Below are 16059 nucleotides of genomic sequence, written 5' to 3' on the forward strand. Positions count from 1 at the left end.
CAAAGACACGGCGGTTGGAACCCAAAAATGTTACATTTGGACTCATCAGAGCAAAGGACAGATTTCCACCGGTCTAATGTCCATTGCTCGTGTTTCTTGGCCCAAGCACGTCTCTTCTTCTTATGGGTGTCCTTTCGTAGTGGTTTCTTTGCAGCAATTCAACAATGAAGGCCTGATTCACACAGTCTCCTCTGAACAGTTGATGTTGAAATGTCTGTTACTTGAACTCTCTGAAGCATTTATTTGGGCTGCAGTTTCTGAGGCTGGTAACTCTAATGAACTTATCCTCTGCATCAGAGGTAACTCTGGGTCTTCCTTTCCTGTGGTGGTCTTCATGAGAGCCAGTTTAATCATAGCGGTTGATGGTTTTTGCGACTGCACTTGAAGGACCTTGACTGACCTTCATGTCTTTAAGTAATGATGGACTGTTGATTCTCTTTGCTTATTTGAGCTGTTCTTGCCATAATATGGTCTTGGTCTTTTACCAAATAGGGTTATCTTCTGTATACCACCCCTACCTTGTCACAACACAACTGACTGGCTCAAACGCATTAAGGAGAGAAATTCCACAAATTAACTTCTAACAAGGCACACCTGTTAATTGAAATGCATTCCAGGTGACTACCTCATGAAGATGGTTGAGAGAAAACCAAGAGTGTGCAAAGCTGTCATCAAGGCAAAGGGTGGCTACTTTGAAGAACCACAAATATAAAATATATTTGGATTTGTTTAACACGTTTTTGGTTACTACATGATTCCATATGTGTTATTCATAGTATTGATGTCTTCACTATTATTCTACAATGTAGAAAATAGTACAAATAAATAAAAACCTTTGAATGAACAGGTGTTTCCAAACTTTTGACTAGTACTGTATATCTCGCGGAAGGAGGAAATAGTATGAATAAATTAATCAAAATAAAGTTTTTAAATGAAAAGATGTCAATCATTTGAATATGTTGGTAACCCGTTGTATTAAAGTGATAATGCCTTTGAAGCTGGTGTCTGGAGGATATATTGGCACGGGTTGCTTAGTCTCGGGCCTAACACCCATGCCAATATATCCTGCAAACAGCAGCTTCTCAGCCATCATCACTTCAGTGTGAAGTAGCCCCACCAGTTTGAGGTGTATGACAGAGCTGTTGGACATGACCGTGTGGTCTCCCTCCATCAGGTCCAGCTCACTGCGGTCGTCCTGTGCTGCTTCATTCAGACTGTTGACTGAGCTGCTCTGGGAGCTGATAGACATACTGGGGATGGACTGGTTACTGCCCACACTGTTCACTGTGTCTGTACGACCTGCACCGTGCTCCACCTCCTAGACAGAGAGAGAGAGACACCCAGACAGACAGAGAGAGAGGGAGACAGACAGACAGCTTCACAAATAGGAAAACAGAGAGTGGTCAGATAGTATGTTCAGCTTCATCCCCTGGCTGCTACCTCTGCTCTGATTGGTACTGAAGATTACATGCAAACTACCCCCCACACACACATCCTCTTCCCCTTCACCACTACACACACACACACATCCTCTTCCCCTTCACCACTACACACACACACACATCCTCTTCCCCTTCACCACTACACACACACACACACATCCTCTTCCCCTTCACCACTACACACACACACACATCCTCTTCCCCTTCACCACTACACACACACATCCTCTTCCCCTTCACCACTACACACACACACACATCCTCTTCCCCTTCACCACTACACACACAACCTCTTCCCCTTCACCACTACACACACACACACAACCTCTTCCCCTTCACCACTACACACACACACACATCCTCTTCCCCTTCACCACTACACACACACACACATCCTCTTCCCCTTCACCACTACATCCTCTTCCCCTTCACCACCACACATCCTCTTCCCCTTCACCACTACACACACACACACATCCTCTTCCCCTTCACCACTACACACACACACATCCTCTTCCCCTTCACCACTACACACACACACATCCTCTTCCCCTTCACCACTACACACACACATCCTCTTCCCCTTCACCACTACACACACACACATCCTCTTCCCCTTCACCACTACACACACACACACATCCTCTTCCCCTTCACCACTACACACACACAAACATCCTCTTCCCCTTCACCACTACACATCCTCTTCCCCTTCACCACTACACACACACATCCTCTTCCCCTTCACCACTACACACACACACATCCTCTTCCCCTTCACCACTACACACACAAACATCCTTTTCCCCTTCACCACTACACACACACACAAACATCCTCTTCCCCTTCACCACTACACACACACACACATCCTCTTCCCCTTCACCACTACACACACACACACATCCTCTTCCCCTTCACCACTACACACACACACACATCCTCTTCCCCTTCACCACTACACACACACACACAACCTCTTCCCCTTCACCACTACATCCTCTTCCCCTTCACCACTACACACACACACACATCCTCTTCCCCTTCACCACTACACACACACACACACACATCCTCTTCCCCTTCACCACTACACACACACACACACATCCTCTTCCCCTTCACCACTACACACACACACACATCCTCTTCCCCTTCACCACTACACACACACATCCTCTTCCCCTTCACCACTACACACACACACATCCTCCACCCCTTCACCACTACACACACACACATCCTCCACCCCTTCACCACTACACACACACATCCTCCACCCCTTCACCACTACACACACACACATCCTCTTCCCCTTCACCACTACACACACACACACACATCCTCTTCCCCTTCACCACTACACACACACACACACATCCTCTTCCCCTTCACCACTACACACACACATCCTCTTCCCCTTCACCACTACACACACACATCCTCTTCCCCTTCACCACTACACACACACACATCCTCCACCCCTTCACCACTACACACACACACATCCTCCACCCCTTCACCACTACACACACACATCCTCCACCCCTTCACCACTACACACACACACATCCTCTTCCCCTTCACCACTACACACACACACACACATCCTCTTCCCCTTCACCACTACACACACACACACACATCCTCTTCCCCTTCACCACTACACACACACATCCTCTTCCCCTTCACCACTACACACACACATCCTCTTCCCCTTCACCACTACACACACACACATCCTCTTCCCCTTCACCACTACACACACACACATCCTCTTCCCCTTCACCACTACACACACACACATCCTCTTCCCCTTCACCACTACACACACACACATCCTCCACCCCTTCACCACTACACACACACATCCTCCACCCCTTCACCACTACACACACACACATCCTCTTCCCCTTCACCACTACACACACACACACATCCTCTTCCCCTTCACCACTACACACACACACACATCCTCTTCCCCTTCACCACTACACACACACATCCTCTTCCCCTTCACCACTACACACACACACACATCCTCTTCCCCTTCACCACTACACACACACACACATCCTCTTCCCCTTCACCACTACACACACAACCTCTTCCCCTTCACCACTACACACACACACACACATCCTCTTCCCCTTCACCACTACACACACACACACACATCCTCTTCCCCTTCACCACTACATCCTCTTCCCCTTCACCACTACACATCCTCTTCCCCTTCACCACTACACACACACACACATCCTCTTTCCCTTCACCACTACACACACACACACACATCCTCTTCCCCTTCACCACTACACACACACATCCTCTTCCCCTTCACCACTACACACACACATCCTCTTCCCCTTCACCACTACACACACAAACATCCTCTTCCCCTTCACCACTACACACACACACACATCCTCTTCCCCTTCACCACTACACACACACACATCCTCTTCCCCTTCACCACTACACACACACACATCCTCTTCCCCTTCACCACTACACACACCACACACACACACATCCTCTTCCCCTTCACCACTACACACACACACATCCTCTTCCCCTTCACCACTACACACACACACACATCCTCTTCCCCTTCACCACTACACACACACACACATCCTCTTCCCCTTCACCACTACACACACACACACACATCCTCTTCCCCTTCACCACTACACATCCTCTTCCCCTTCACCACTACACATCCTCTTCCCCTTCACCACTACACACACACACACATCCTCTTTCCCTTCACCACTACACACACACACACATCCTCTTCCCCTTCACCACTACACACACACATCCTCTTCCCCTTCACCACTACACACACACATCCTCTTCCCCTTCACCACTACACACACAAACATCCTCTTCCCCTTCACCACTACACACACACATCCTCTTCCTCTTCACCACTACACACACACAAACATCCTCTTCCCCTTCACCACTACACACACACACATCCTCTTCCCCTTCACCACTACACACACACACACACATCCTCTTCCCCTTCACCACTACACACACAAACATCCTCTTCCCCTTCACCACTACACACACACACATCCCCTCCCCTTCACCACTACACACACACCACACACACACACATCCTCTTCCCCTTCACCACTACACACATCCTCTTCCCCTTCACCACTACACACACACACACACATCCTCTTCCCCTTCACCACTACATCCTCTTCCCCTTCACCACTACACATCCTCTTCCCCTTCACCACTACACACACACACACATCCTCTTTCCCTTCACCACTACACACACACACACATCCTCTTCCCCTTCACCACTACACACACACATCCTCTTCCCCTTCACCACTACACACACACATCCTCTTCCCCTTCACCACTACACACACAAACATCCTCTTCCCCTTCACCACTACACACACACACACATCCTCTTCCCTTCACCACTACACACACACACACACATCCTCTTTCCCTTCACCACTACACACACACACACACATCCTCTTTCCCTTCACCACTACACACACACACACATCCTCTTCCCCTTCACCACTACACACACACACACATCCTCTTCCCCTTCACCACTACACACACACACATCCTCTTCCCCTTCACCACTACACACACACATCCTCTTCCCCTTCACCACTACACACACACACATCCTCTTCCCCTTCACCACTACACACACACACACATCCTCTTCCCCTTCACCACTACACACACACACACATCCTCTTCCCCTTCACCACTACACACACACACAACCTCTTCCCCTTCACCACTACACACACACACAACCTCTTCCCCTTCACCACTACACACACACACACACACACACATCCTCTTCCCCTTCACCACTACACACACACACAACCTCTTCCCCTTCACCACTACACACACACACACACACATCCTCTTCCCCTTCACCACTACACACACACACACATCCTCTTCCCCTTCACCACTACACACAAACATCCTCTTCCCCTTCACCACTACACACACACACATCCTCTTCCCCTTCACCACTACACACACACACACATCCTCTTCCCCTTCACCACTACACACACACACACAACCTCTTCCCCTTCACCACTACACACACACATCCTCTTCCCCTTCACCACTACACATCCTCTTCCCCTTCACCACTACACATCCTCTTCCCCTTCACCACTACACACACACACATCCTCTTCCCCTTCACCACTACACACACACACATCCTCTTCCCCTTCACCACTACACACACACACATCCTCTTCCCCTTCACCACTACACATCCTCTTCCCCTTCACCACTACACACACACACACATCCTCTTTCCCTTCACCACTACACACACACACACATCCTCTTCCCCTTCACCACTACACACACACACACATCCTCTTCCCCTTCACCACTACACACACACACCCTCTTCCCCTTCACCACTACACACACACATCCTCTTCCCCTTCACCACTACACACACATCCTCTTCCCCTTCACCACTACACACACATCCTCTTCCCCTTCACCACTACACACACATCCTCTTCCCCTTCACCACTACACACACATCCTCTTCCCCTTCACCACTACACACACATCCTCTTCCCCTTCACCACTACACACACACACACATCCTCTTCCCCTTCACCACTACACACACACACACATCCTCTTCCCCTTCACCACTACACACACACACACATCCTCTTCCCCTTCACCACTACACATCCTCTTCCCCTTCACCACTACACATCCTCTTCCCCTTCACCACTACACATCCTCTTCCCCTTCACCACTACACACACACACATCCTCTTCCCCTTCACCACTACACACACACACATCCTCTTCCCCTTCACCACTACACACACACACATCCTCTTCCCCTTCACCACTACACACACACACATCCTCTTCCCCTTCACCACTACACACACACATCCTCTTCCCCTTCACCACTACACACACACATCCTCTTCCCCTTCACCACTACACACACACACACATCCTCTTCCCCTTCACCACTACACATCCTCTTCCCCTTCACCACTACACACACACACACATCCTCTTCCCCTTCACCACTACACACACACACACATCCTCTTCCCCTTCACCACTACACACACACACACACACATCCTCTTCCCCTTCACCACTACACACAAACATCCTCTTCCCCTTCACCACTACACATCCTCTTCCCCTTCACCACTACACACACACAAACATCCTCTTCCCCTTCACCACTAAACATCCTCTTCCCCTTCACCACTACACACACACCCTCTTCCCCTTCACCACTACACATCCTCTTCCCCTTCACCACTACATCCTCTTCCCCTTCACCACTACACATCCTCTTCCCCTTCACCACTACACACACACACACATCCTCTTCCCCTTCACCACTACACACACACACACAACCTCTTCCCCTTCACCACTACACACACACACACAACCTCTTCCCCTTCACCACTACACATCCTCTTCCCCTTCACCACTACACACACACATCCTCTTCCCCTTCACCACTACACATCCTCTTCCCCTTCACCACTACACACACACACACATCCTCTTCCCCTTCACCACTACATCCTCTTCCCCTTCACCACTACACATCCTCTTCCCCTTCACCACTACACACACACACACATCCTCTTCCCCTTCACCACTACACACACACATCCTCTTCCCCTTCACCACTACACACACACATCCTCTTCCCCTTCACCACCACACACCTCGTCTCCGTCCTGTGTCTCAGCCTGTGGTCCGTTGTGAGCTTCCTGGAACAGGATCTTCTTCATCTTACGGTACTGCAGGTTGTCCAGCTCCCTGACCGCCTCTTTGGTCCTCAGGATCAGATCCATCAGAACAGAGTCTGGACGCTCTCGTTGGACAAACGCATGCTACAGGAGGAGAGAGAGGGAGGGAGGGTACGTGTGAAGGAGAGGAAGGACGGGGTAAAGTTAATTTATTCATTCAGGCCTATTCAGTTCACCAGTTGACATTTACATAGCACTATTTTTAGGGTGTTTTCACACTTGGTTCCTTTCAGACAATTTTAGTGAACTGAGACCTCTCAAAAGAACCCCGAAACGAACCGAACTGAGATCTCGAGAGGTGGGCGGAGTTCAGTTCGCTTGAATTCTGCGGTCCGGTCCCTTTTTTTTAGGGCAATGTGAACTCAAAGCTTCCCAGGTTTGCTTGTCATTATTCCTGCACGACATACTAGACTACTGCTACACCGTTTCCTCTGCCATAACCCCTCACACTAGACTACTGCTACACCGTTTCCCCTGCCATAACCCCTCACACTAGACTACTGCTACACCGTTTCCTCTGCCATAACCCCTCACACTAGACTACTGCTACACCGTTTCCTCTGCCATAACCCCTCACACTAGACTACTGCTACACCGTTTCCCCTGCCATAACCCCTCACACTAGACTACTGCTACACCGTTTCCCCTGCCATAACCCCTTACACCAGACTATTGTAACACCGTTTCCCCTGCCATAACCCCTCACACTAGACTACTGCTACACCGTTTCCTCTGCCATAACCCCTCACACTAGACTACTGCTACACCGTTTCCCCTGCCATAACCCCTCACACTAGACTACTGCTACACCGTTTCCTCTGCCATAACCCCTCACACTAGACTACTGCTACACCGTTTCCTCTGCCATAACCCCTCACACTAGACTACTGCTACACCGTTTCCCCTGCCATAACCCCTCACACTAGACTACTGCTACACCGTTTCCTCTGCCATAACCCCTCACACTAGACTACTGCTACACCGTTTCCTCTGCCATAACCCCTCACACTAGACTACTGCTACACCGTTTCCTCTGCCATAACCCCTCACACTAGACTACTGCTACACCGTTTCCTCTGCCATAACCCCTCACACTAGACTACTGCTACACCGTTTCCTCTGCCATAACCCCTCACACTAGACTACTGCTACACCGTTTCCCCTGCCATAACCCCTCACACTAGACTACTGCTACACCGTTTCCTCTGCCATAACCCCTCACACTAGACTACTGCTACACCGTTTCCCCTGCCATAACCCCTCACACTAGACTACTGCTACACCGTTTCCCCTGCCATAACCCCTCACACTAGACTACTGCAACACCGTTTCCCCTGCCATAACCCCTCACACTAGATTACTGCTACACCGTTTCCCCTGCCATAACCCCTCACACTAGACTACTGCTACACCGTTTCCCCTGCCATAACCCCTCACACTAGACTACTGCAACACCGTTTCCCCTGCCATAACCCCTCACACTAGACTACTGCTACACCGTTTCCCCTGCCATAACCCCTCACACTAGACTACTGCTACACTGTTTCCCCTGCCATAACCCCTCACACTAGACTACTGCTACACCGTTTCCCCTGCCATAACCCCTCACATTGGTGCCAAAGGAGAGAGAAGATGGTGTGCAGGTTTGCAGAAAAAAATGTGTGCCGTCGTTGGATATTGATTAGCAATTGTCAAGGATGCAGAGAAATGCCAAAATATGCGTGGAATTATGTGTTTGCAATATGTGATCTATAGGCTGGGAGTTTAGTAAGTGGTATATTCCATAGTGGGGTTTGAATAGAGAGAAGACAGTAATCTATAGGCTGGGAGTTTAGTAAGTGGTATATTCCATAGTGGGGTTTGAATAGAGAGAAGACAGTAATCTATAGGCTGGGCCAATTGTGCGCCGACCCATGGGTCTCCCGGTTGCGGCCGGCTGCGGGAATCGAACCCAGAATCTCTAGTGGCACAGCTAGCACTGCGATGCAGTGCCTTAGACCACTGCGCCACTCGGAAGTCTTTTGTCTCATATTTTAAGCAAATGCAATCTATAAGATTCCAAAATGTAAGTAGGCTTTTATCACAACCAGCCGTGATTGGGAGTCCCATAGGGCGGAGCGCAATTAGCCCAGCGTTGTCTGGGTTTGGCCGGTGTAGGCCGTCATTGTAAAATAAGAATTTGTTCTTAACTGACTTGCCTAGTTAAGTAAAGGTTAAATAATATATATATATATATCTGTCCGAGAACAGATTCTGATGGAATGGCTCATCCTGCACTTTGTAAAAACCCAAAGTTCATTGAGTGAAAGTTGGAAAAATATCTTGGTTTGTTTTTAAGCATAGCGATGTGAATGCAACAAGGACTCAGTCCACAAAATAGGTGAAGTAAACTATTTTGTGAATACAAAGAGAACAGTTCTTTAGCTTTTTTTTTTTAACCCCCGAGTTCACTTTAAAGAGGACTGAGATCGGTTATTTTAAAAGAGGACTATATGTGAGAAAAAAAAAAATAAAAATCTAATCTTCATGTGAAAGATTTTTTTATAAGTGTTCTCACGTTTAGTAGATGGTCAGATTTGGGTCTATCCTGGGGGATTTTCTGAAGGCAGGAATCAACAAAGTTTCTAAAGTAATCCGTCCTGCATAGAGAGAGGAAGGGAAGGAGGGAGGAAAGAGGGATAAAGGGCAAGAGGAAAAAAAAAAACATTGTCACAATTATATTAGAGTAACAGTAAAATCCATCACCTATGATAGCCCTAATCCGTGATAGCAATAGTACTACAATAAAATGCTATATCCTTGAGTGTGTGTGTGTGTGTGTGTGTGTGTGTGTGTGTGTGTGTGTCTCTCAGTGTTTCCGTTATGAAAATGTGGCACCGGAAATTTGAGAAATGTACCGGACCCCGTATGCATTGGGTGCGTACCCTGATTAGGGCGTCCCCCCCACGGCGCTCATGGTAATTCATCTGAACAGAACGTGCAAGTGGAGGATGCAATGACGTGTCCTTCTTTACCGCTCACATTGAAGACGTTAGAAGAACTGACCACATTTACTTTTCCTCAGATAAGATGAGTAACGAACAGCTAAATCACTAGCCAAGGCATACGAGCCGTGTGAGTTAAGTTTGGGGGAAGCAAATGTTCACCATAAACACACCTTTAAAATAAAGCATTCCAGGCATCATCACATTTGCAGACTTATGTAAGACAGCCTACTATTCATGTGATGAGTAGATTGGCCAGTTCATAATTTAGGCTTATAATATAACTGAATCACTGTTCGCAAAAAAGCCAGTTCAAAGCATGGCTGAGTGGCGTATAGCGTAGAGGCCTGGGCTATAGGCCATATCAGATATGTTCTTTCTTTGTACGGGAAAACACATTTCATACAATTCTACTACACTTTGTATGACTGGAGACATCAGCAGAATATTTTTACATTTGAGAAACAGATCAATAAAACCAACGTTGTCCATATAAACAGGCCTAAGGGGAGACACATAGTTTACATTTACATTTACATTTTAGCAGACGCTCTTATCCAGAGCGACTCACAGTAGTGAATGCATACATTTTTTTCTCCGTACTGGTCCCGCGTGGGAATCGAACCCACAACCCTGGCGTTGCAAACACCATGCTCTACCAACTGAGCCATCTAAACTGGAGGAGGAAATGATTGTCCAGAAACAAACATAAGTAGTACAGACCCAACAATGATAAAGAGTGAACATGCTCAGTGCCCACTCACTGGGGATATGGCAGATGCTCTCTGCTGGTGCCAATAAGATGGCCTACTGTTGTTCGCTCAATTAAGTTGAGAATTTTGATAACTATAAGACAGGTGAGAGACTTTTCATTATCTTTGCTTTACAAAAGCCATTTGTTTTCCAAACTATGTTTTCTCAGGATTTGATGTAGAAATATAGCGATATGCCTGGCAGGGCCCCTCTACTTATCACTGACAGTCACAACTCAGAAATCATCTATTTGGTATTTGGCGCGCACGCTGCCTTTCTTTCTGACTGTAGGCAATGCCATTTAAAACGATCCACAACTTATCATTTTTTATAGCTAGGGGAAGCTAAATGATCCTCTTTTGCCAAATCATGCTTTAGTAGCCTATTCTGAATGATTGTATTTATTTCTGTATAGACAGTAGGCTAATTAGGCTATATCATTTTGGCAATTTAATTAAACTCACTTAGCTTCCCCAAGCCTTACGGACGCGCCGCCTATGTCAATCTACTATCCCCCACAGTAGAACAGTGTACCTATTCTATTGGTCAGTTTGTGGAGAAAGAAATAGCCGAAACAGACTCCGGGACGGTTGTGGGACAATAGATACAACCAGTAGGCCTAGACTACATCAACAAAAACATTCACAAGCAATGTCTGATGCAACATATTACACCGTTTAGCTTCAAATGTTGATAAACTGTTATTTCTTCACAAGGCAATAGGCTACGCGCAAATGTGAATTTGGCTACTGGACAATGAAAGAAAGTTAAACCAATAGAACACGAGAGAAATATCTTGCTGGTTTCAACGGCCCGTCTTCAGACAAAGTCTTTATCAAGGGCCCGTCTTCAGACAAAGTCTTTATCAAGGGCCCGTCTTCAGACAAAGTCTTTATCAAGGGCCCGTCTTCAGACAAAGTCTTTATCAAGGGCCCGTCTTCAGACAAAGTCTTTATCAAGGGCCCGTCTTCAGACAAAGTCTTTATCAAGGGCCCGTCTTCAGACAAAGTCTTTATCAAGGGCCCGTCTTCAGACAAAGTCTTTATCAAGGGCCCGTCTTCAGACAAAGTCTATCAGATAATTGCCTCAACTGATTTTGCCTATTGACTACTTTGAAGCAAGGTAAAACATGCCTCATATTACGTTGTAAAATGTTCAGCTTTCAAACAATTAAGTATATGTTTTCAAAACGCACCCTGCCTCCACCTCATTGCAAAGTGGTGTGTGAGGTGCTGATGAAGCCTGTCTTCCGTTATGCATATGAATGGCGAATGGGAAGCGCGTTTCAATTACCAGTTGAGAAATAAAAAAATAGTAGCTCTTTTTAATCGCGTCCCAAAAACTATTTAAAAAAAAAAACAGGACTGGCCTTATAAAAGCACTGTGAGAGATTTTCCACATGTGATAAGAAATAACTAATATACACACACATGGTAATTTAATTCCACTAAATGATGCAAATTAACCCCGAAATTGTTAAGTATGACCGGTCAAATGTATTTACATCAACTGGTATTCCATCAACGAATAGGCTAAAATGCATTATTCCGCAATGGGATTCCTTTTTCGCTCCCTGACTATTATCCGCTACAAACTTGATTTATCTGTGCTGAACTTTGTTTTTTTTTTTACAGCTAACGGAAACTCTGGTGTGTGTGTGTGTGTGTGTGTGTGTGTGTGTGTGTGTGTGTGTGTGATATAGTCTATGTATAACACACTCACCAGTCGCTGGACTGCAGCGTAGGGCTCTCATTCTGCGCTATGTGGTATAAGGCACTCATAGCGTTCATATTGAACAGAGGAGGCTTCCTCTCCGCTGCACACAAGAGATACACACAGATTAGTCACATACACAGACAATGTTTACACACGCAGTATGTTGCACATATAAACAATCGAAAACCACACACACACACACACACACATCTACCTACCTAGTTCTACACAGGTAATCCCCAGGGACCAGACGTCCACCTTCCCATCATACTGGCCCTCGTCCATGGCCAAGATCACTTCTGGGGCCATCCTGGAGACAGGGGGAGGGGGAAGAGCAAGGAGGAGGGGAAGAGGAGAGAGACAGAGGAGGAGAGGAAGAGAGAGAGAAAGAGACAGAGCTCAATTACAATCATTGAACATTTTGCCAACAGAGATGGTGCATAATGGCACAGGTAGACCCTATAGAAGGCACGTCAGGTAGACCCTATAGAAGGCACGTCAGGTAGACCCTATAGAAGGCACGTCGGGTAGACCCTATAGAAGGCACGTCGGGTAGACCCTATAGAAGGCACGTCGGGTAGACCCTATAGAAGGCACGTCAGGTAGACCCTATAGAAGGCCCGTCGGGTAGACCCTATAGAAGGCCCGTCGGGTAGACCCTATAGAAGGCCCGTCGGGTAGACCCTATAGAAGGCCCGTCGGGTAGACCCTATAGAAGGCACGTCGGGTAGACCCTATAGAAGGCACGTCGGGTAGACCCTATAGAAGGCACGTCGGGTAGACCCTATAGAAGGCACGTCGGGTAGACCCTATAGAAGGCACGTCGGGTAGACCCTATAGAAGGCACGTCGGGTAGACCCTATAGAAGGCACGTCGGGTAGACCCTATAGAAGGCACGTCGGGTAGACCCTATAGAAGGCACGTCGGGTAGACCCTATAGAAGGCACGTCGGGTAGACCCTATAGAAGGCACGTCGGGTAGACCCTATAGAAGGCACGTCGGGTAGACCCTATAGAAGGCACGTCGGGTAGACCCTATAGAAGGCCCGTCGGGTAGACCCTATAGAAGGCCCGTCGGGTAGACCCTATAGAAGGCACGTCGGGTAGACCCTATAGAAGGCCCGTCGGGTAGACCCTATAGAAGGCCCGTCGGGTAGACCCTATAGAAGGCACGTCGGGTAGACCCTATAGAAGGCACGTCGGGTAGACCCTATAGAAGGCCCGTCGGGTAGACCCTATAGAAGGCCCGTCGGGTAGACCCTATAGAAGGCACGTCGGGTAGACCCTATAGAAGGCCCGTCGGGTAGACCCTATAGAAGGCACGTCGGGTAGACCCTATAGAAGGCACGTCGGGTAGACCCTATAGAAGGCACGTCGGGTAGACCCTATAGAAGGCCCGTCGGGTAGACCCTATAGAAGGCCCGTCGGGTAGACCCTATAGAAGGCCCGTCGGGTAGACCCTATAGAAGGCCCGTCGGGTAGACCCTATAGAAGGCCCGTCAGGTAGACCCTATAGAAGGCCCGTCAGGTAGACCCTATAGAAGGCCCGTCAGGTAGACCCTATAGAAGGCCCGTCAGGTAGACCCTATAGAAGGCCCGTCAGGTAGACCCTATAGAAGGCACGTCAGGTAGACCCTATAGAAGGCACGTCGGGTAGACCCTGTAGAAGGCCCGTCGGGTAGACCCTATAGAAGGCCCGTCGGGTAGACCCTATAGAAGGCACGTCGGGTAGACCCTATAGAAGGCCCGTCGGGTAGACCCTATAGAAGGCCCGTCGGGTAGACCCTATAGAAGGCACGTCGGGTAGACCCTAGAGAAGGCACGTCGGGTAGACCCTATAGAAGGCACGTCGGGTAGACCCTATAGAAGGCACGTCCGGTAGACCCTATAGAAGGCCCGTCGGGTAGACCCTATAGAAGGCCCGTCGGGTAGACCCTATAGAAGGCCCGTCGGGTAGACCCTAGAGAAGGCACGTCGGGTAGACCCTATAGAAGGCACGTCGGGTAGACCCTATAGAAGGCACGTCGGGTAGACCCTATAGAAGGCACGTCGGGTAGACCCTATAGAAGGCACGTCGGGTAGACCCTAGAGAAGGCACGTCGGGTAGACCCTATAGAAGGCACGTCGGGTAGACCCTATAGAAGGCACGTCGGGTAGACCCTATAGAAGGCACGTCGGGTAGACCCTATAGAAGGCACGTCGGGTAGACCCTATAGAAGGCACGTCGGGTAGACCCTATAGAAGGCACGTCGGGTAGACCCTATAGAAGGCACGTCGGGTAGACCCTATAGAAGGCCCGTCGGGTAGACCCTATAGAAGGCACGTCACCCTATAGAAGGCACGTCGGGTAGACCCTAGAGAAGGCACGTCGGGTAGACCCTATAGAAGGCACGTCGGGTAGACCCTATAGAAGGCACGTCGGGTAGACCCTATAGAAGGCACGTCACCCTATAGAAGGCACGTCGGGTAGACCCTATAGAAGGCACGTCGGGTAGACCCTATAGAAGGCCCGTCGGGTAGACCCTATAGAAGGCACGTCGGGTAGACCCTATACAAGGCACGTCAGGTAGACCCTATAGAAGGCCCGTCAGGTAGACCCTATAGAAGGCCCGTCAGGTAGACCCTATAGAAGGCCCGTCGGGTAGACCCTATAGAAGGCCCGTCGGGTAGACCCTATAGAAGGCACGTCGGGTAGACCCTATAGAAGGCACGTCGGGTAGACCCTATAGAAGGCACGTCGGGTAGACCCTATAGAAGGCACGTCGGGTAGACCCTATAGAAGGCACGTCGGGTAGACCCTATAGAAGGCACGTCGGGTAGACCCTATAGAAGGCACGTCGGGTAGACCCTATAGAAGGCACGTCGGGTAGACCCTATAGAAGGCACGTCGGGTAGACCCTATAGAAGGCACGTCGGGTAGACCCTATAGAAGGCACGTCGGGTAGACCCTATAGAAGGCCCGTCAGGTAGACCCTATAGAAGGCCCGTCGGGTAGACCCTATAGAAGGCACGTCGGGTAGACCCTATAGAAGGCACGTCGGGTAGACCCTATAGAAGGCACGTCGGGTAGACCCTATAGAAGGCACGTCGGGTAGACCCTAGAGAAGGCACGTCGGGTAGACCCTATAGAAGGCACGTCGGGTAGACCCTATAGAAGGCACGTCGGGTAGACCCTATAGAAGGCACGTCGGGTAGACCCTATAGAAGGCACGTCGGGAAGACCCTATAGAAGGCACGTCGGGTAGACCCTATAGAAGGCACGTCGGGTAGACCCTAGAGAAGGCACGTCGGGTAGACCCTATAG

The 16059-nt window shown here is 48.9% G+C and overlaps 1 protein-coding gene across 1 annotated transcript in view; it reads right to left on the bottom strand.

Annotated features, from left to right (window-relative positions):
- Positions 1–16059, bottom strand: part of LOC106563797 (serine/threonine-protein kinase TAO1-B) — a 70755-nt gene that overhangs the window by 32602 nt on the left and 22094 nt on the right. Inside the window, exons 9-13 of the mRNA XM_082958296.1 lie at positions 12975–13066; positions 12763–12856; positions 9861–9942; positions 7220–7387; positions 1118–1318 (exon numbers count right to left, since the gene is read on the bottom strand). Coding sequence (XP_082814422.1) covers positions 1118–1318; positions 7220–7387; positions 9861–9942; positions 12763–12856; positions 12975–13066 — 637 coding nt within the window. The remainder of the gene's footprint in view (positions 1–1117; positions 1319–7219; positions 7388–9860; positions 9943–12762; positions 12857–12974; positions 13067–16059) is intronic.

The sequence above is a fragment of the Salmo salar genome, chromosome 11 (assembly GCF_965601325.2).
Source record: "Salmo salar chromosome 11, fSalSal1, whole genome shotgun sequence".
Classification (NCBI taxonomy): Eukaryota; Metazoa; Chordata; class Actinopteri; order Salmoniformes; family Salmonidae; genus Salmo; species Salmo salar.